The sequence below is a fragment of the Nomascus leucogenys genome, chromosome 24, assembly GCF_006542625.1.
Source record: "Nomascus leucogenys isolate Asia chromosome 24, Asia_NLE_v1, whole genome shotgun sequence".
Classification (NCBI taxonomy): domain Eukaryota; kingdom Metazoa; phylum Chordata; class Mammalia; order Primates; family Hylobatidae; genus Nomascus; species Nomascus leucogenys.
Window position 1 is genome coordinate 21,379,222 of NC_044404.1, and position 22,494 is coordinate 21,401,715.

The 22,494-nt window shown below is 52.2% G+C and overlaps 1 protein-coding gene across 2 annotated transcripts in view; it reads right to left on the reverse strand.

The window, feature by feature from the left end:
* The window catches only part of ECE1 (endothelin converting enzyme 1), a 127,456-nt gene that overhangs the window by 39,878 nt on the left and 65,084 nt on the right, over window positions 1-22,494 (reverse strand). For both annotated transcript variants that reach the window (XM_030805165.1, XM_030805166.1), the window contains exons 4-8: window positions 16,737-16,949; window positions 4,344-4,465; window positions 2,769-2,915; window positions 1,604-1,669; window positions 16-207 (exon numbers count right to left, since the gene is read on the reverse strand). In XM_030805165.1, the coding sequence (XP_030661025.1) occupies window positions 16-207; window positions 1,604-1,669; window positions 2,769-2,915; window positions 4,344-4,465; window positions 16,737-16,949 (740 nt within the window). The remainder of the gene's footprint in view (window positions 1-15; window positions 208-1,603; window positions 1,670-2,768; window positions 2,916-4,343; window positions 4,466-16,736; window positions 16,950-22,494) is intronic.

Sequence of the window (22,494 nt, forward strand, 5' to 3'; positions counted from 1 at the left end):
CGGCGCTCAAGTTACCTGCAGCTCGGCCGCCGTCACTTTGTGGTAGATGAGCTCCTCGTCACGGCGCTTCTCCTGTGGGATGGTGATGTTGGCCAGTGCCGTCTCAAAGTCCAAGATCTGCTGCATCTGGGGCCGGATGGCCTCCTCATCCCCGCCGCCCAGCAGCTTCCCCAGCTGGACCATGTAGTTCAGATATCCGGTCAGCACCTGGAGGGCCCACACCCCAAACTGTCAGTGGCTGCCCCCCACTATCCACTGGACAAGGGTTGTGGGGGCTTGGCCAGCCGAGTCCAGCACAGGGAGCCAGGGGGCTGCACAGTGCCCGCAAGACACCTGTGGGGCCAGATGTGGTGACTCACGCCTGTAATCCCGGCAGTTTGGGAGGCTGAGGTGGGTGGATCACCTGAGGTCAGGAGTTTGAGACCAACCTGGCCAACATCTACCCATCTCTACTAAAAATACAAAAATTAGCTGGGCATAGTGGCAGGCGCCTATAATCCCAGCTACTCAGGAGGCTGAGGCAGGAGAATCACTTGAACCCAGGAGGAGGAGGTTGCAGTGAGCCCAGATCGTGCCATGGCACTCTAGCCTGGGAGGCAGAGAGAGACTTCGTCTCAAAAAAAAAAAAAAAAAAAGAAATTAAGACACCCGTGGGAGACACAGCATTGAGAATGATCTTGGGGCCGTGTCTCTCTGCTGCTTCGCTACAGCCTCCAAGAGAAAGCCCAAAGTCTTGGCTGGTCTCACAGGTCCCCACCTGGGCTGGTCCCTGTCTTCCAGGGCTTGTCCTGGGGCTGTCTTTCCATTCTTAGAATGCACCTTTTCTGACCACCCCCTACCCGTGTTCCAAGATCTGAATTAGGTCTCCACAGCAGACTTTCTCAGCTCCCCTTTCCCTGAGTTAAATAATATCTGCCCCGCCCCCCCGACCAAACCACAGGCACCGTGGGACGGAGGCTATGGTGGTCTTGTCTGCCACCATCTCCTCAGCATCAGGTACTCTGTGGGCGCTTGGTCAAGTACATGCAGGCGGAAGAATGAAAGGACAGATGAGTGAGTTCCAGGTGAGGTCACCCCAACAGCATCACAAGAGGCAGGCCAGGGGGAGGGAGAGCCATGGGCTTCAGAGCACGTGGATCTGGATGTGAATCTCAGGCTCGTCATTTACTGGCTATGTGACCTTGAGCAGATCACTTAGCATCTCTGAGCCTGATTCCCTCTTCTGTAAAAGGCAAGACAAAACTAATTCCTGTTTGACAGATGAGGCAAATGAAGTTCAGTATCTGCAGGGTTAATGGGAGGGTCACAGGTGATGTATAAAGGGCCAGGCACCGACGATGGTGGTAGCTGTTATTGCTGCCTCTGCCTCTCTCTAGAACCAGGACAAATGATACCTGTCTCTTGCCCCTTGTGTCCATGATGCCTGAGTGACACAGCCAGCCTAGGGGTGTCCCTCCCCTGGAGGGTCTGCCTGTTTCACCCATCAGGTCACTGACACCCCTGGGCTCCCCTAGCTTCAAAGACCTGCACAGGTGTGGGTGTGGACACTGAGCAGGAAGAACCATCCTGGGAGGCAGGCTGGGGAGGGGAGAGGTACGCTTACCTTCTCGTTTTCAGTTTTGTTCAGGTAATAGTCTCTCGAGGGCAAGCCCAGGCCAGACTGGTCCACCTGGCAAGAGAAGCAGGCATGAGAGGGAATTCGTGTTGCAATGCGTGTGTCCACTGCATGGCCTCCTGCCCTGGGAATGGCTGGCACGTGGCAGCAGAGACCCAGCTCAGGCCCTTGCAGAAGCAGGACTGCTGGCTACAGTCACTGAGAAGCCCACTCAGGGATGGGATGACACATTCCTGCCTGTCCACGCGGCCCCCCGCAGGGCTCCTGGGCTCCTTGGAAGGGCTGGACAGAGCCACCCTCCTTTTTAAACATCTCCTTGCCTCGGCAAAGCGCCTCTATTTCCCCAACAGTTTCCAGGTGGTTAAGAGTCACTCAAAAGCTGTGTGATCTTGGCCAAGTTACTGAACCTTTCTGATTCTCAGGTTTCTTATCAGGAAAATAGGGAAAATAAAACCTAACCTTCAGAGCTGGAATGGGGATTCAAGAAGACAGTGCTGGTCAAGTGCCTACCAAGCAGGAGGGGAGGGTCAAATTCTGCTTGCTACTATCGGCGCCCATGGCCACATCTTGGCATACCTAGGATAGGTGTTATTGCAATCCATTTGATTTATAAGGTAACTGTAGCTCTGAGAGGTTGAGGCGCTTGCCCAAGGTCACACAGTTAGTGAATGGTAGAGATGGGCTGGGAACTCAGTCTTTAGGACCCCCAGCCTGGGTTTCTCACTTCTGCATTGGAGGTTGGGGCAGACCAGTGCTGGAGCTCCCCTGGGCAGGCTGAGCCTCTGTCTAGGGCGTGCTCTGACAGGGAGAGATGGATTCAAAACCATTCCAGGAAGAGTTACAAAGAGCAGACGCTAAGGAGGGGGAAACCAGGATGTGGGTTCAGCTGTGTCCAGGAGTTGACGTCACTCTTGGGGCCCACGGAAACCCATCAGCACCCAAAGGTTCACCTGTATGCAGTGCTCAGCTACGCAAGGCCGGCAGCCTGCAAAGATCTCACCAATGGGGCCTCTGGAAATAACCCAGGATCAGAAACTAGAAGACTGCCGTCCCACCCGGGGCAAGCCTCTCTCCCACCCCAGGGCCTGCTAAACTCGAAACAGGAAGAGGTCGTGCCCGCCCCCTCGACCGCCGCAGGTTCAAGCTAGCTCACCTGGATCACGTTGCTGTTGGAGTTCTTGGAATCGGCACTGACGTAGACAGAGAAGAAGGGTGAGGTGCGGTAGTGGGCGGTGACCACCTGCAGAGTGTCCTGGAAGTTGTCCTTGGCCCAGGGACCTGTGATGTTCCAGCCCCCGAGCTGTGGGGAGGGAGAGCAGGCAGGGAGGTGATGAGGTGGCAGGGAGACCCAGATGTGAATTCTGGTTCTGCAGCTGACTTGCTCTGTGACCCTGGAGCAGTCACCTGACCTCTCTGAGCCTCAAGAGCAAAGGAAAGGATTGGTCTTCATCGGGGGTTTCCGACCCATGAGCTGGAGACCCACGGATGCAGCAAAGGCTTATCCTAGACAAGCCAGGCATGAATCCAGCCGCTCCCTAGGTGGCTGGGATGAGAATGGGAAAGAGACTTTTCCTGGTTCACGGTTTATATTTTGGATAATGAATTGTGTGAATGTGATTATATCAAAACATAAATTCAATTGTGCCTCTGGGATAAGAAAGGCTCCACATGTTTAACAAGTTTGGTAAATTACGGTCTACTTTGGTCTCAAAGTTGGGATTAAAAAAAAAATTTTTTTTGAGATGGAGTCTTGCTCTGTTTCCCAGGCTGAAGTGCAGTGGGGCCATCACAACTCACTGCAGCCTCCACCTCCTGGGCTCAGGCGATCCTCTCACCTCATCCTCCTAAGTAGCTATGACTACAGGTATGTATCACCACACCTGGCTAATTTTTAAATTTTTGGGGGGAGATGGGGTCTTGCTATGTTGCCCAGGCTGGTCTTAAACTCCTGGCTTCAAGCGATCCTCCTGCCTCAGCCTCCTGAGAAAGTTGGGATTTAAAAAAATCTCCCTGGTCTTCCCTGGTTTGGCACATGGGACCTGTCCAGAGAGGAGGGGACTAGCACAGTCCCCAGCGCGTGCAGCCACCAACCCTATGCACAACCCTATGCAATGCTTTCCCGGAGCCAAGCTAAGAGGCAGGGCTGTCCAGGGAACACGAGGCAGGCAGAAAACATCCACAGACACCTTCTGTCTGTACCAGGAAGCCTCGGAGTCTGGGAAGTGCCCAAGAAAGCAGGAAAGATGTCTTCCCCTGCTCAGGAGTAAGCAGCTATAGGAGAGTGGCCTGGGTCCCCACTCACAGGGAGGGCTCTGGGCCAAGACTCTCTGTGGGTCTTTCTGGAACAGGCACACACCCCTCCACACACACAAACATAACCCCTGAGGAAAAAGCAGCAGCAACGTGGAGGAATATTTTCCCTCTAAACATGGCCCCCGTCCCACACACAGATGCACAGAGAGACACACAGACAGATGACAGACATCTACAACAGATGCTGACACACACCCTCACACAAACACATGCGCAGACATCCCACCCACGCAGCTACGCAATGTGCTCACACTCACATGCGCTCTCGCACACTCGCTCTCTTTCTGGCTTTCTCTCGGTGCTACCGGCTGGAGGTATGAGGTGGGCCAGTGATACCAGAGCGCTGGAGTGGAAGCCAGGGGGCGGGCAGGTGGCATGGGCCAGGGCTCGGGGAGGGAAAGCCCGAGGCACTCACCCTCTCAATCAACTCCATTAGAGGTTTGGCCCTGAGCTCCTCGATCCTGGTCTCGTTCATGCACGCACGGTAGTATACTTGTGCCTTTCTCTCTGCCTCGCTCACGCTGGCCGTGGAGTTTTCTGGAACAACAGACAGCGGAGTTTGCAATGTGGCCCCACTTGCCCATTGGATGGCTTTGGGGCAGTCCCTCTTTTCGGAGCCTTGGTGTTCTCAGCTGCAAAGGAGCTCTGACATCTGCCTGTCGGAGTGGCAGTGAGGAATGCCGTCACCATGGGTACGTGAGGGCCCCTGGGCAGAGCCTGGCAAGCTGAAGACGCTCCCGAAATTTTGCTGACTGCAAAAAAGAATCTACCACGTTTCTCTCCCTCTGCCGGTTGGGTTCACAGACGTGTCCCCGGGTTGACCGCACGTGCCCACCAGCAGGACAGTGTGCTCCCCCTGCGGATAATGTGTGGTACGAACACCCCTGCCTGGTGCATGGGACAGAGGCCCGTCTTGGTTTTCAGATACCAGATGATCTTTCTTGTGATAAAGACTGAAGTTGGATGGAAACTCAAAAGGCTCTTTCATTATGAATTTACTTTTTGCTTCCTCTTTGGAGGGGCTGGGCACGTTCACCAGGCTTACAGCCAACTCCTGGGGCCGTTTTCCACCGCTCTTGCCAACTCCAGCAAGTAGCATCTCCCTCTTGCAGTGGCTTCTCAGACCTCACCCCACACACCCGGAGATTCCGTTCCCTTCTCCCTCACCTCAGTGCCCTGGTCCAGATGCCACCTGCTGAAGGCAATGCTCCGGTGGGTGCACCTGGTGAAGATGACCGCTTCCTGCCGCTCAGGTCCACAAGGGACCCACTATTTACTGGGGATCTGTGCCTGAGCCTTCTTCTCAGAGCCCTGCTCCAGGTCATGTCCGATTCTCCAACCCCCTCAATTCCATCTGTCCCTCTTGCCTCCTCTGGGAAACTCCTCACTGCTCCAGCCACATTCCCTCACTTCATGTTCATTTCTCTCTGGCCCTGAAGCCCCTTCCTTTGCCTCCTTCAAAGATCCCTCAAACCCAAGCTCCATCGCAAAGACTTTCCTGGCAGAACTGTATCCCTCTACCTGCTGACCAGATACTAGATGCTTACTCTATGCTAGGCCCTGTGCAAGCTGTGGGACACAAAAGAAAACATCCCTGTCCCCAAGGAGCTTCTGCATGGGACCCTGTTAAAATCCTACTCAACCTCAAGGCCTCTATGGGGACATGTTTTTGATGAAGCCTCTCCTAAGATGTTCATTCCCAAAGGCCCTCACCGCTCTGCATACCTGTGTCCACCATTAGACCGTGAGCTCCTTGGGACAGAAAGCGGGTCTTATTTATGCCTATAAAATTCAGAGCCCGGCCCTATGCCTGGCACCCAGCAGAAACTCAAAGAAATGACCGCAAGACATGACAGTGCTGTGAACAACGCACGTGGCTATGGAACACAGAGAAAATTCACCCCCTTCGGAGGGGTGGGGAGAAGCGGGTCTCCAGAGGGTGTTCCATTTGAGCTGGTTCTGAAAGTTGAAGTCGTTCACCAGGTGGAAGGGAGGGGAGAGGCCACTGGGTTGCGTGGAGCAGGACAAGACGGTGTGGGGACAAGCAGGGATGCCTGAAAGGGCAGGCGGGCTGCTTGGAGAAAAGAAAGCTGTCTGGTGCAGTCACTTGGAGCAAAGGACATGAGTCACTTCCTGATCAGTCTTTCATCAGCTTTCGCAGCCTCACCCCGAGAACTCCCTGCCCCCCAATCCTCACCATAAATAGCACCATGGCTTTCACTGATCACAGCATCGAGCCCCGGTCTTGCTGACGTCAGGGTGATGGCCCTGAAAGGGGGACGGGACCAGCTGGGGCTAGTCTGAAGGCAGACACAAGAGAGCCCCTTGAGAGACAGGGTCAGGGGCCTGAATGAGGGGCTATGGAGGGTTCATACAGCCCTGGAGAGCACGGGCTACTGTGTTGGCAAGTGCTGGAAACACCTGCGTGTCCCCCAGGCACCACGGCAGCTCTGAGAAGAGGACTCTGTGAGAGGAGGGCGGAAATGGGGAAGCTGGGATACAGAGGACCACAGAGAGCAAAAGGGGAGTGTCTCGCCCCTCCCAGGGGCCTCGTTCGTATGGCAACGCTCCCAATGAACCTCTTGGAAGAAAAAGCAGGAGAATCGTCATTGCTCCCCAGGCCTCAAATGCAGCGTCTCACCCTCCACATCTGGCTCCGGCCAAAGCCCTGAAATGCCAGGGCCAGCAATGGGGAAGGCATTCTGTGTGCTCTGGCCCATGAGTGAGCCTGGCATCTCCCTCCCATAAGGCCACCAAGATAAAAGGCCTAAAGAAAGGCTCCCAGGAGCAGCCTGGCTGTGCTAATCACAGCGAGTTCCGAGGCCATCTTCCCTAACACCTGTCCGCAAGCCCCGAATTATCATCGGGAGGGAGGAGTGCCTCCTTCAGACACAGCCTCCCTTGCTCCTTCGCTGAGAGGCTGCCCCAGGCCAGGTCCAAACTCCATTCCTTTGGCCCCCACCACCTGGGTGCCACGCTCACTTGCTTTCCCACGTTGTTTACAAAGTTCCTTTTGCCTGGCAGCCGCCAGGCTGGGTGTGGGGGACAGTGGGCAACATAACTGGAGGCCTGTCCATGTGAGGCATGTAGCGTGGTGAGTGAGGCAAACGGCAGCCAAGGACTTGCAGGAGCATCTGATTACGCATGGGGTGAACGCCGTGAGAACATCCCAGACGCCGTGAGGGGGAGGGCAGCAGGAGACCAGGGAAGCCAAGCAAGGCCCCGGGGAAGCTTCGTTTGAGCTTTGGGCTGAAGGATGAACTCAATGTGGAGTAGAAGCAGGGGCTGTGCACGGGCTGCCCCTCCACCATTCCATGTCTTAGTGGTCCCTGCAGCCCCAGAACCAGCCCTGGACAGGGACCTAGCAGGCCCCTAGCAACAGGTGGTGGCTGCAAGAACAGAACCCAGTGTCCCTTTCTGGAGAGGAAGGACACCATACCTGGAAGATGAGAGGGTGATGAGGCCAGGTGCCCACCTAAGGTTTCTGTTTTTTATTTTGCTTTTTCCTTTTCCTTTTTTTTTTTTTTTTTTTTGAGACGAAGTCTCTCTCTGCCTCCCAGGCTAGAGTGCCATGGCACGATCTGGGCTCACTGCAACCTCCACCTCCTGGGTTCAAGTGATTCTCCTGCTTCAGCCTCCCGAGTAGCTGGGACTACAGGTGTGTGCCACCACACCCAGCTAATTTTTGTATTTTTAGTAGAGATGGGGTTTCACCATGTTGGCCAGGATGGTCTCAATCTCTTGACCTGTGATCCGCCCACCTCGGCCTCCCTAAATGCTGGGATTACAGGTGTGAGCCACCACGCCTGGCCAAGATTTCCTTTCTTTAAAAGGAAATCAGGCAGGTGGGGCAGGAGTGGACAGCATGAGGGGGCCCCGCCAGGAGTTGGTGTTCATGACCCCTCCATGTGTGTCATCAGTATCCCCACTGCCGATGCTGGCTGGGGCAGGAGCTCTGGTAGAAGGTATGGTTCCTCTTCCTCCCCATTCCAGGAGCCCACGGGGACAACCCACAGCACACTCTCCCACCTCTTCTTTCTCCTCCTCACTCAGGGGGCACCTACTATCCTGCAGGCTCCAGGGAACAAGAGCCCAAGTGAGGCTGCCAGGCGGGAGGCTGCTGCAGGGGACCAGGTGAGTGAAGGTGGGCGCTTGGCCAGGATGGCGGCAGAGAAGGGGGCGAGAAGTATTTGGAACATGAGAGAAAGGAGAGCCAAGAATGCAGCCAAGTTTCTTTGGCCTGAGCGAGAAGCTGCTGACACTGGGGAACCGCAGCCTGACGATGAGGGGCAGGCTTAGGAAGGAGCTTCAGTGCACACAGCTACTGCCTAAAGCTCAGCTCCAGACACTCAAAGTTTGAGGCCTCTATGAGACACCCAAGGAGAGCCCTGGTCTGGGGAGTCTGTAGGGTGTCTTGTCTTGAACTCCTTTTAGTCCAAATAGGCACTGGAATATACCCATTCCTTTTTTTTTTTTTTTTTTTTTGACACAGAGTCTCGCTCTGTCACCCAGGCTGGAGTGCAGTGGCACGATCTTGGCTCACTGCAACCTCCATCTCCTGGGTTCAAGTGATTCTACCGCCTCAGCCTCCCGAGTAGCTGGGATTACAGGCATCCTCCATCACGCCTGGCTAATTTTTGTATTTTTAGTAGAGACAGGGTTTCACTGTGTTGGCCAGGCTGTTGTCAAACTCCTGACCTCAGGTGATCTGCCTGTCTCGGCCTCCCAAAGTGCTGGGATTACAGGCATCAGCCGCCGCACCCAGCCCCAATTCCTTAAATTGGCCAGAAGACTCTATATCATGCATCCCCAACAGGGGCGATACTGCCCCCAGGAATTTATTCTTGCAGGACAAAGCATCTTACTCTTTTTACTCTGTGTATACAGACCAAGAATAGCAACAGACATCCAGAGTACCTATGGCATTAACATTTCATGGAGGGGTAATGATAACTGCAGGTTGAGAAACGCCACCCTGGGTGACGGGGTCTGCGCTCCCACCTGTCTCCAGCTCCTGCCCCACACTCTCTCCCCATGGCTGGCTGGTCTCTTCTCTCCTTAACTCAAGCGTCTGCTCAGACATCCCTCCTGAGAAAGCCCATCCCTTCCTGATCGCTGCAGCTACGATGACCTCTTCCCTCTCTGGCCCCATGCCCTACTTGATGTTTTTGAGCCCTTCTCTTTACAATCCTATCATGTATTTAGTCATTTATTTGTTTACTGTCTGTCTTCCCTGCTGGAATGTAACTTCCAAAAGAAAAGACTGTCTTATTCCTACATAATCCCCAGCCCCGAGCAATGCCTGGCACGCAGAAAGTGTCTGATGCATAATCGGTGAGTGAATAAAGGAATGAATGACAGAGAAAGATAGCACTCTAGCCTGCGGGAAGTGACTGGGCTTCAAAGTGAAATGAGTGGCTCATGCCTGTAATCTCAGCACTTTGGGAGGCCGAGGTGGGCAGATCACTTGAGGTCAGGAGTTTGAGTCCAGCCTGGCCAACATGGTGAAACCCTGTCTCTACTAAAAATACAAAAAGTATCCGGGTGTGGTGGCGGGTGCTTGTAGTTCCAGCTACTCGGCAGGCTGAGGCACAAGAATCGCTTGAACCCAGATGGCGGAGGTTGCAGTGAGCCGAGATTGCGCCACTGTACTCCAGCCTGGGCGACAGATCGAGACTTAGTCTCAAACAAGACAAAACAAAACAAAAAAAACAAAGTGAAATCAGGCACAGACCTTTTTCTGAGTAAGAAAAAAGTCTCCAGGACTGTGCCAACCCTCCATAGCCCCTCGTTCAGGCCCCCAACCCTGCCTCTCAAGGGGTGCTCTTGTCTCGGTATCTTTTTTCAGACTAGCCCCAGGCTGGCCCCATCCCCTTTTGGGGCTGTCACTGTGAGTTCAACAAGACCAGAGCTTGATGCTCTGGTCTCCTTTAAGACACCCCTGGCTCATGTTTACTTCCCAGATTTCATGGAGGCAAAGAAGAAGCCAACACCCAACAGTGTGGCTCCCGGCACTGTGCTGGGGACACATTTTGGAAACGGTGGCACTTCCGCGGCCCCAGTGCTATGAAGATCTTTTGGCAGCCTAGGGCCAGACAACAGAGCTCCACACTGCCTGGGTACTTCCTTCCAGGGGCCCTGAGTTCCAGAAGCTTCCTCAGTCCCTACCCCAAAGTCCCAGAGAGGAAGACAGAGCACCATTTCATCGGCCACTTCTTCCTCTGGGAGTTTTCATTGGAATGCCCTCTCCACATCACTCCTCAGGGAGGAAATGAACGCCCAGGCAGGCAGAGCTGTGGGGTATGATAGGGGTGTCTGGGAATCCCCCACACGCTGCTGGGATAGGGGTGTCTGGGAATCCCCCACATGCTGCGGGGATAGGGGTGTCTGGGAATCATGCGGCCTCCCTTGATGCAGTGGGACCATCTGGCCAGGAGCCTGTGGGGCCCTGACTCCACACTAGGGCAGGACCAGTGTTTGTTTTAGATAAAACCAGACTCCATTCAGACAGTCGCAGGCCTCAGGAGCCCCATCCTGTGCTGGGGGGAAGGGGTGCTGATAAAGGAGACGCCTTGCTCTACAGAACAAAAATAATTCCACCACCACCACCGTCCACAGCTGTGCTGCTGTCGCAACCTCACCCTGGTCCCCTGAGGCGGATATCACCATACCATTTCAGAGACAAGGAAAATGAGGTCCAGGTGGGTGAAGAAACTGGCCTATCAAGACAGAGCTAGTGGGTAGCATGCTGGACTTCTAAGCCTTCCTGAGAAAGTGAACTGCTTCCTCTGTAGATGGGCATAGGCATGGCTGTGTGTGCATATTGTCCTGATGATTCCACAGTGGCTGTTATCACACTCCATTTACAAGTAAAAGGTTGGGTAACTCGTCCAACATCGCAAAAGTGGCCGCGGCCAGGACTGGAGCCTAAGCCTTTTCTGCTTCCCTGTCCTTTCCTGCAGGTTGGCTCAGAAAACCGGAGGTGAACCTGAAGCAGCCCAGCTGGCCCTAAGAAGCCCTGGACACTCCCTCCCATCCTCGCATCGTTGAGTCAATGCTATAATTTGAATGTCTGTGTCCCCTCCAAAATTCATGTTGAAACTTAATACTTAAGGAGCAGTTTTAAGAGGTGGGGCCTTTAGGAAGTGATGAGGCCATGAGAGCTCTGCCCTATGAATGGATTAGTGTCTTATAAAAGGGCTTGAGGGGGCCAGGTCCCCCCTCTTCAGTCCCATATGCCATGTGAAGACACAGTTCATGCTGCCATCTTGGAAGCAGAGAGCAACCCTTAACAGAGACACTGAACGAGCCCGTGCCTTGATCTTGGACTTCACAGCGTCCACAACAGTGGGAAATAAGTTTCTGTTGTTTATAAATTATCCAGTGTATTAGTCTGTTTTCACGCTGCTGATACAGACATACCCAAGACTGGGCAATTTACAAAAGAAAGAAGTTTAATAGACTTACAGTTCCACGTGGCTGGGGAGGCCTCACCATCATGGTGGAAGGCAAGGAGGAGCAAGTCACGTCTTACATGGATGGCGACAGGCAAAGAGAGAGAGAGAGGCTGTGCAGGGGAACTCCCGTTTTAAAACTGTCAGATCTTGTGAGACTTATTCACTATCACAAGAACAGCACGGGAAAGAGCCGCCCCCATGATTCAATGACCTCCCACTGGGTTCTTGCCACAAAATGTGGCGATTGAGGGAGCTACAATTCAGGATGAGATTTGGGTGGGGACACAGCCAAACCATATCATCCAGTCTGTGGTATTTTGTTACAATAGCACAAACAGCCTAAGAATCAATCAATCCACGTAACCATTCCCCAAACAGGAAGGCAGCACCTACTCCTGTAGACACCATACTAGATAGAAAGCATTCATGATATAGATCCTGTCCACAGATGGCTTCCTTCCAATATGTGCAGGAAGATGAAACTCAATTAGACAGCAGGTATTGGGAAAATATGTCAAAATAAAAATACAAGCGATGTCACAGGGTGACATGATTAACTGCCACATCACCGACATGGCCACATTTAACGCTTTTGGAGTATTGTGTGTCTTTCTCCCAGGGAGACCGGAAGGCAGACTGCTAGTTTTTTCTTTATGGAATCTGTGTTGCTTGAATTGTCATAATGAGCATGCATTGATTTTTTGGTATGCATTCATCTTATAGTATAAAATACAATAAAGCAAACAGGACAGGGGCACACAGTGTAATTGTAGCTCAAGCCTAGAGAGGCCCTTTGGTAGCCACGGAAGACAATGGAGGCAGCAGGTTTGAGAAAAGTCTTGGAGGCTTTGGAGGGGGTGGTGTAGGCACTCTAGCTGGTGGAATAATACAAGCTACAAGCACAGTTGGAAAACCCAAGGCAGGGCCAACTCTAAGGGCTGAAGGGCCTGGCTGCTTCCTTCCTCTGATGAAGTGAGGCCACCTACTCTCATCTCCCCAAAACCTATGAGGACAGCCCACGCTGGCCACTTGGGGGAGTGGCAGAGTGAGGTGCGAGGCATCTGTGTGTCCTGCAGCTGAGGTCAGCATCCCCAGCTGGCAGACTGCCAGGTCATGCCACGGTGGCACCTGGCCTAGTTCGGCCCACCTGCTACAGAACTGCCTGGACTGCCTCTGAGGAAGCTAGCATGAATTCACCTGGCAGAGAAATGCATGGCTTGCCCAAGGTCACACAAGCAGATGGTGATAGCTATCCTGACGGACCGGCTGACACAATCCACACTGGCACTCTAAATGTCCCTTCTCCCCTCTCTGCCTAGAGGGAAGCCCTCCCCTCAGCAGGTCGGAGTGGCCTGGGCACCTCCGGCTTGTTCCCGTGCCCATCGGCTCTGGCTCCCTTCTGAGGCCTGCTGGCTGACCCCTTTGTCTTGGAGACGCTGAACCCAGCCTGGCCTTAAGCCCAAGAATGCACTGGCCCACACTCCTGCATTTTTTTGTCACCCACTCACCTGCCATCTGCCTCTTGAGGAGTTTCCATGTATCAAAGTCCCAGGTATCAAGCCCACAGGTGAGGGGCCGTTTCCAGACTAGTTCCGAGGAGTGAGCCCTGAGGGAGAGGACCCCAGGATATGCCTTCTGGGGAAGCCCCTAGTCAGTATGACATGGGGGTGACCCCAGCTCCTGTGTTCACTGGACAGACGGGGGCTTGGCTGGCCTGGGCTGAGAGCTCAGTGAAGCAGCCGCTGGGGAAAGGAGGCAGGCGAACCACACTTCTCAGCTGCTCTCCCGGCCAGCAGTGCCAACCCAGGGCCTCTCCCTGCTGAATCTGACAGTGGAGTGAGTAGAGAAAGAATACAGGCTTTGACGCCCCACAGCTCGGGGTCTAATCCCAGCCTCACCATTTCCTAGGAAATACATTTCCTTCGTATTCATGAGTCTCATCTGTAAAATGGGCAAATACAGCCTACTCCATGAGTTTACTATGAGAATTCAATGAAATAATACAAGTGAGATACTCAGTGTGTCATAGCTGTACTCTGCACCTCCTTCCTGATAACTGGGTCCACACACCAGTGCTTCTCTAATAAATAAGCAAGAATGACTCTGTTCTTTGCCCACCCAATTAACCCTTAGAGCATCCCTACTAATGAGCTGAGTTTCAGTTAGTTCCCACTTTATAGGTGATGAGCCGAGGACCTAAAAATCTGGGTGACCTCTCTGCAGTCATACAGCTTGTTTGCAAGAAGTCTGGGTTGGAACTCCCCTAATACCACCAAGGAGGGCAGCTGTGCTTTGCTGAGCACCTACCAGGTGCCAGGCTAGTATTCCAGTGTATTCCGGTGCTGAGCACTTTGAACCATCCCAGGTAAGTCAATACTCACAGTAACTGTATGTGTTAGGAGGCAGAAACTAAGTGGGAGAGAAGCCAGGTCACTTGTCCAAGGCCACACGGGTGATAAGCAGCTAGCACACTAGGACTGCTTGACTTTAAAACTCTGCGGTCTGGCCTCCTAGTATCACCAGACCCTGGCCTCAGGGTCAGGGTTGAATGCATGATTCTGGGTTGTTCCATGGCCCGTTCGATGCAGCTCCCCACCCATGGCTTGATCCTCAGGAACACTGGGGATGGACTCAATCTTGGCCCAGACCTAAGGTTCTCCCTATGAGAACTAGCCCCAAAACCAGTCAGATCAGAACCCACACGATGCACAAGAGCCCATTCTGGGCCTCAATGGGAAGCGAGAGGGCCTGTCCGCTGTCCTGCCCCATCCCCTCTAAATGCTAACTGCTCCCCAGAGAGGGAGCCTCTCACCATTTTGGACTGGTGGTATGTCCTTGACAAAGTCACTTAACTTCTGGGAGCCTCAGTTTCTGCATCTATAAAATGGGAACAACAATTCCGAAGTCTGGGGTTGTGAGGATTAAGGAAGCAATGGCTCTAAAGAGCCTGGTACAGTGCACAGCACGTGACGGACATCCGTGTCTCTCCTTCCTTCAGGCCCTCAGGCTCTGCGCCCCTTGCAGGTTCTTGCAGGCACTGCGGAAAGGGGGCTATGTCTGTCCCTTGTACCTGAAGGAGGTGGCGTGGGACAGGGAAAAGGACACACAACCAGGCATCAGGAAAGTCTCAGCTCTGCCGCTCACTAGCCTATCATGAGGACCTCTCCAGATCTCGCTTTCCTCATCTACCAGTGGAGTGAACAACACCTTCCCAGCTTCCACCCTGCAGGATGAAATGGGATGGTGTCTACAAAACAGCTCTGTAACCTGTCAAATGCTGTGCAAAGGTCAAGGGTGAATCATAACAGTCACATCAATACAAACAGCAGCCACCACAACATGCCAGGCCTAGGCATGGTTTATATACATTTAAATGTATTTCCCATTTAATTTTCAAAATTCAGAGGAGGCATGGTTCCCACTGTACTCATGAGAAAACAAGCCAAGGAGGTGATGTAATTGACCCAAGACCTCATAGTAAGTGGCAGAGTCCGGATTCGAACCCAGGTCCTGGTGAGTCTGAAGCAGAGGAACTGACCCACCTTGTTATACTACCTGGACTATGGGCCCTGCCAAGCCTCCAGCTGTGATGTTAGGCACTGGAGAAGGGACGTCCTTGAGTTCCAGTCTTGCAATGACAGACATATTTGCCTTTTAAGCGTCTGGTTCTAAAATGAAAAGCTGCGTCCCCTTTCAAAGGCACTTTGGTGGCATAAGGCAGGCAGAGGGACATCTCAGACTGGGGCTTTGCTGCTTCGGACTTACTGAGCTTCAACCCCACCTCCATACACACCACCTTGCTCATCCTCAGGAAGTTAGGCCGAAGGCAGCTGCTGCTACTGCTGCTTCAGGAGCTGTCCGAGGCCAGGAGAAAGGGTGGGGGTGTTTTACCTAGTGGTGGCTCTGCCCTGTGGGGCTGGGGCAGGAAAGAAAGGAAAGGTCTCCTTCACATGGTTTGCCTACTTTCCCTGTAATCTAAAAGACTCAGTTGCCTTAAATTGATAATTGTCCATTTAGAATCATTTCCTATCTCTTAAGATTTCTGTCCCTTTAAGAAGATCTGTCCCCTTTTGGGTATCTTCTATTGTACCTACCTTTGAATATCTTAAAGTTTTTTATAACAATCAGTATTTGTTGGATCTAGGTTCCGTTGTTGATGGCTAAATTGATTGGCTTTTCAGAATGCAGCCTCTCCCAGCATTTAGGGTCCCAGGATGGAGCAGGGGACAGCAGGAGAGGGAGACAGCCATGGTCCCAGCTGTGGGAGGGTTAAGGTTGGCAGCTTTATGGTACAGCACAGGTGTCGTGATTTCACACTGGAGGAGGAGCCCAGTGGGCAGATGGGAATTCAACAAACATTAACTAAGGATACAGCTGCAAACAAGACAACGTGGAGCTCTAATCTGAGGACAAAACCATCAACACGGGTGAACTACAGGTGCCCAAGGCCTAGTGAAGTGCAAAGAGAACTCTGACCAGACGGCTTATCGTGCAAGCCTGATCACCGTGAGGCTAAGGGTGATTCCCGCCTACACTGAATAACTAATTCTCTGATAAGTTGTTGTTAGAACTTTCACTGGATCACAACCTTAGAGTCTGATCTAGTGTGTTTGGTCTCGATCCCTTTTGCTCACAACTTTCAAAACTCACAGTCAATACTAGTCAAAAGCTACGCCAAGCTTGAAGCCACAAAAGTAACGACCACAGCCACCAGTTCTTGTGTACACCCTACATGCCACACACACCATGCTAATGCTTTACACATGTGCTCTCTAGTTCTCAAAACCGACTCTGTACCTTGGGTCTTACTAGTCTCATTTTACAGATGAAGAAACTGAGGTTCAGAGATATGTGACTTACTCAGGATCATACAATGAGTGAGGGCAGACATTCTAACCCAGCTTCACCTACTCCCAAGTCTATGGTCTTCCATTCTGCCAGGCTCCTCTTTTCTTACTTTTTAGACAAGAGTCTCACTCTCTTGCCCAGGTTGGAGTGCAGTGGCGCGATCTCGGCTCACTGCAACCTCTGCCTCCCAGTTTCAAGCGATTCTCCTGCCTCAGCCTCCCGAGTAGTTGGGACTACAGGTGCATGCCACCATGCCTAGCTAATTTTTGTATTTTTAGTAGAGACAGGGTTTTGCCATGTTGGCCAGGCTGGTCTTGAACTCCTGGCCTCAAGTGATCCACCCACCTTGGCCTCTCAAAGTGCTGGGATTACAGGTGTGAGCCACCACGCCCGGCCCATTCTGCCAAGCTCCTCCTTTAAGCAGGCACGGCTGGGAAGCTGGCTGGGCCAGCTGACAGCTCCCCGCTGTGGCCCATTTATTGGTCTCCATGCTGGATGCTTACCGAGGAGGTGCTTGATGATTGCCTGGTTGTGTTCCCAGAGGTTGCTGAAAGTCCCCCAGCGTGAGTGGCCGTCAGGGACTGGGTTGGCCTTGATCCAGCCCCCACAGGCGTAGTTGAAGAAGTCATGGCAGGGGTCCACTGTGGGGTCCATGGAGCTCAAGATGGAGCTGGTCACTGAGACACAAGCTTCGCTCAGGCACACAGAGGGGGATCCTGGAGGGGTTAAGGACAAGAGGCCAGTGAAGGGCAGGCAGGGAAGAAGCAGGGAGGGCAGAGAAGGGGGCTTGAGGCCCAGGGGCCACATGTCCCACCCTGGCCCTGACCACACAGGTTTGGAACTGGACGGTCACTAGACCCCTACAGAGAAATGATTTCCGCCCATTTACAATTTGCTGGCTTATAACACAAGACTTCGATTCAGCTGTCTAAAATCCTTCCTGTGGCTAAAAGGTACCCAGAACCCAGGTGTTTCTCTTAATCAACCTTTTCCTCCATAAATATTCATTGACTCTTTATTATTCCTTGATGCTCAACAAATTTATTCATTCACACATGCATTCATTTATTCAGCACGATAATGACTATCTTCCAGGTTCTTTGCTGAGTATGGAGTGCATGTGTGCGCCAGCATGAAAGTGTGTGCCCGTGCGTGTGTGTGCGTGTGTGTGTGTGTGTGTGTGTGTGTATAGGGTACTGGGGTATTGGGCATAAAAAGGCAGAGTCCTTTAATCGAAGAGCTAACAATTCAGTTGGGGATATACACATAAATCAAAATGGAACAATAGGAGAAATGTCTGTCCTCCTTTCTACAAAAACAAACTGAACATTTACTATGTGCCAAAAGGGTGATGTAGACAGTATGGATGACAGGACATAGGAAGGAGGAAAGCCTATTAGAAATGGAAGGCGGAAATAGGAAAAATCACTCCTGCGTACAAGCAGGAGAGTGAGTGACCTCAAGGAATCCTCAAAAACCCAAAGGCTATGCCGGGTGCAGCGGCTGACGCCTGTAATCCCAGCACTTTGGGAGGCCGACTTAATCCCAGCTACTTGGGAGGCAGAGGCAGAAGAATCGTTTGAACCCGGGAGGTGGAGGTTGCAGTGAGCCAAGATCTAGCCATTGCACTCAATCCTGGGGGATAAGAGTGAGGAGACTGGTTTGCCAGAGGCAAGAGGAAAGGGCCAGAGCCCTGCCTCAAGGTTGGCAGCTGAGCTCTCCCAAAGGACCCAAAGCCTGGGTGGCCTGTGCAGAGGCCTGGCCTGAGGCAGCAACACGAAGCTGACTGTGCAGGACAGAGAATCACAGGCCCAGCCCCATCGTCCATCCACCCAGGCTGTGCTGATGACCAAAGGGACTTTACTGAACATCGCTGTGCACCAGGCACTTTGCACACATTCAGGATCTCATTTAACTCATTACAAGTCATCAGATGCAGGCATCACGTCCCTAGTTAAAGATGAGGAAACTGAGGGAGTGAATGGAACAAGGTCGCCCAGCTATGTGGGAGGGCGGAGAGCTGAGAGCTGGGCCCAGGCCTGTCTCGGTCCAGCCATGCCAAGGCTGTGTTTTTCTGCTTTCCTTCCCCGCCTCTTTGCCAGTCAAACCAGGGGCTGGTGCAGCCTGACTGCTGAGATCCATTTCCCCACCACACAGGGAGGCAGTGAGACAGGGTGGACTTTGGAGGCCACTAGACCTGGGTTCAAATCCAGTTTTCTACTTTTGCCAGTGGAGCTTTGGGCAAGTGACCTCATCACTCCGTGCCTCAGTTTCTCCACCTAAAAGTTAGGAAGAAAGGTAGGACCAATTTCACAGTGATGATGGCCATGGCTGGGCACGGGGGCTCAGCTTCCTCGAGTCTCAGGGTCTGAAGTTTCAGGCCAGTCTTTAGAGCGCAGCAAAGAACGCACGAGCTAGTAGGGGCAGTGTTCACCTCACTCAGGAACATAAGGCCAGTGGGCAGAGGTTCATTTGTGGAATTAGTAACATTTGATGACAAACACAAAGTCCTTCAGATGCGTGGCTGACAAAGGGCTCAGAGCAGCCGTACAACAGCAGGAAAATCAGGGTGATCTGACTTTGAGATAATCACACAACAATTAAAAATTATTGTTCACAGCCGAGAGGTGTGCCATAAAAAAAGTATGGAGCCATTACGCATGAAAACAGAGAAAGGAAATGGTGGGGGTGATGGTGCCATTTTAAATATCTCTAAATCAAATCGTCTTAATCACAGTTGCATGCTCCGCTCCCAAACTCAGGGAAGGCACCAGAATCTTTATGGGGCAGGGAGAGAATTTCCATGTAGTTTGAAAGAGCCTGTTGAGTATTACGATATAACTCCATACTTAGAGAAGGAAAAGAATACCTATTGTTTTCACACATCAAACCACAGGAAGGAAAATTTTACAATATCTTGGCTGGTGGAGATGCGCAGGAGACAGGCTGAGAGTGAGCCTAACGCGGGAAGACGCATCAGAATCTGTGTGAATGTGTCTGTGTGTGAGAGAGAGACAAACTGATTAATTAACTGATTAAGGTTTTTGCTGTTATCACACAGGGACTTGGGTTTAAAAACAAAACAAGAAACTAGTCCCAGAAGTCAGTCTCAGAGGCTGGGCTCAGTGGCTCATGCCTGTAATCCCAGCACTCTGGGAGGCCGAGGTGGGCGGATCACCTGAGGTCAGGAGTTCGAGACCAGCCTGGCCAACATGGTGAAACCCCATCTCTACTAAAAATACAAAAATTAGCCAGGCATGATGGTGGGCACCTGTAATCCCAGCTACTCAGGAGGCTGAGGCAGGAGAATCTTTTGAACCCGGGAGGTGGAGGTTGCAGTGAGCCAAGATCACACCACTGCACTCCAGCCTGGGTGACAAGAGTGAGACTCTGTCTCCAAAAAATAAATAAATAAAGCAGTCTCAGAGGTTTGAGTTCTTCACTAAGTGCCTACTTTGCTGGACACTGGGCTAGGGACCTACGAGGTGCTTAAGGAGCAATGGCTTGATTATTTAACTATTTAATGGTTTGCAGAAACTTCATGAAATATTCCTGGCCGAGGAGGTGCTTCATGCATTTTGATGACTTCATGGTTTCCAGGCCCCCTCATCTAATGCCCCGTCTTCCTAGGGAAACCTTCCTAGACCCCCCTCCCTCTCTGGGCCCCTCAGCGGCCTGGGTGCCTGCTGTGCTACTGTGCTATGTCACGACCACCTCCTTGTCCACCTCTCCTACTAGAATGTGAACTTCAGGGCAGGCCAATATCCTATGCGTTTTTATATTTCCATTGTCTAGCACTGTATTTGGCAACTAGCAGCTGTTTAATACGTGGTTTTTTTTTTTTTTTTTTTGAGACAGAGTTTTTGCTCTGTCGCCCAGGCTGAAGTGCAGTGGCACAAGCTAGACTCACTGCAACCTCTGCCTCCTGGGTTCAAGCAATTCTCCTGCCTCACCCTCCTGAGTAGCTAGGATTACAGGCATCCAACACCACGCCTGGCTAATTTTTGTATTTTTAGTAGACACGAGGCTTCACCATGTTGGCCAGGCTGGTCTTGAACTCTTGACCTCAGGTGATCCACCCGCCTCGGCCTCCCAAAGGGCTAGGATTACAGGCGTGAGCCAGTGCGCCCGGCCTCAATACGTGTTTTTGAATGAACAACCGAATGAATGAAAGGCCTTATTCAGCACTTGTTCACCACCTGCAGAGGCAGCAAACATTTCTTTCCTTTGGGACATGCATGATCAATTGAGAAAGCAGAAACAGATCCCAGATTTAATTTACAGACACTCATCTGGACAGCCTGGCCTCAAAACTGTGTAGAATGCTTTCTTTAAAATATGTTCTTGGAGAACGTATTGTTTGTTTCGCTGCCTCTGTTTGCAAAGCACCAGCATGTTTCTGGAAAGGAAGCATAGCAGGAAGGTAGGTAAAACTGTACTATGTGCCCAGGCATTCCCAGAGGCTGGCCTTCAGAATCATCAGAAGATTTGCTTTTTTTTTTTTTTTTTTTTGAGACAGAGTCTTGCTCTGTCACCCAGGCTGGAGTGCAGTGGTGCCATCTTGGCTCACTGCAATCTCTGCCTCCCAGGTTCAACTGATTCTCCTGCCTCAACCTCTCGAGTAGCTGGTGTGCACCACCACAGCCACCTGAGTAGCTGGGACTACAGTTGTGCGCCACCATGCCTGGCTAATGTTTGTATTTTTAGTAGAGACGGGGTTTCACTGTTGCTCAGGCTGGTCTCGAACATCTTGACCTCAGGTGATCTGTCCATCTCGGCCTCCCAAAGTGCTGGGATTACAGGCGTAAGCTACTGCGCCCGGCCAGATTTGCTTTGACTGGCCTGATGTTTGCTCAGATGTGGCTGGCACCAGCACCTGCTCCTGGGTAATGAGGTTACTGTTAATATCTGGGGTGGCCACTGCTTTCTCAGGTGGCTCAGGGGTCACCTGATCCTCTGCCCAGCTCCACTCCAGGGGAAGAATGTTCCTCTCCCAGGTCCAGGCTGGAGAAAATCCTTCTGAGACCCAGAGAGGGACACAACGGAGGCAGAAGCAGGATTCCTCCCAAGGGGCCCTGCTGGGCAATAACAACAGAAATGTTTTGGGTCTGATCATCAGGAGCTGGCCCGTGGGGACTCCCTCCTGGTTTCTGGTGAAGACGTATCTTGGGAGCTCCGAGGGGCAGTGTCAGGGCAACACTGGCTGCCGGAGTCTGGCCAGCTCCCGCTGCTCTGAGCCAAGGGCTGTGCAGATGTGCTGGCCAGGGTCCACACTGACCAGCAGGGGGTTCTGAACTAGAGCTGATTTAGGATGAGGCGACATGGCAGTGGCAGGAGAGGATGACGAGCTTGTGTCCTGTTAGTAGAGGAGGCACAAACACACACACACACACACACACACCAGGACACAATCACACAATATACATACACTCAGCAGAGAAAGGCTGTTCCCAGCTTGATCTTCCTTCTTACCCCTTTGTTCATTCAAACATTAATTTATTCATTTTACTATCTGCACACCTATGGCATAGGCACTATGCTAAGCACATCTGGTTAAGTGCCTGAAAACTAGTCATTAATTAGTCAAATATGCATTAAGCACCTGCTGAGCCAGGCACATTTGGTAAAACACCTACAAACCATTATAGTTAACTAATCAAGCAATTATTCCTTAAGTACAACCTGTCTTTGTGGAATTAATGAATACCTGTGTGCCTAACCCAGGAGGGATGGAAGAATGCTCAGATGAAGGCCCTGCTCTTTGCTAGGCCCCTGAGTCCCCTCCCCACCCCAGCGCACCGTGGCCACCCTCGCAGGCCAGCAACTTCACAGAGGGAAGGCTCCACACAGCCTGGAGTGGATGTTCCCAGATCCTGTGAAAGCTCCTAATCTCTCTCATGGGGTGAGTGACCGAGTCAGTGGGTGGGACGCTGAGCAGAGCCCCCAGAGGCTGCTCAACTAGGTGAACCATCTGCCATCAGAATAGATGTTGGGGCACAGGGGACTGAGAGGTCCTGGCTTTGGCTAATTCCGCATTCTTACTTCTAACTTGGATCCACCCCTTCGCACTTCATAAGCATTTACTGAGCATCAATCCTGTGTGAGGCAGCTGGCTGGATCCACTCAGTTGGAAACAGAGAACCAGTCTCAGACCCCTACAGGAGGTCTGAGATCAGAGTGGCCCAATTGTAGCAGGATCAGACTGGCCCAATTGTATCACCATTCAAAGTGGGACAAAGGCACCGACCAAGGAACACGATG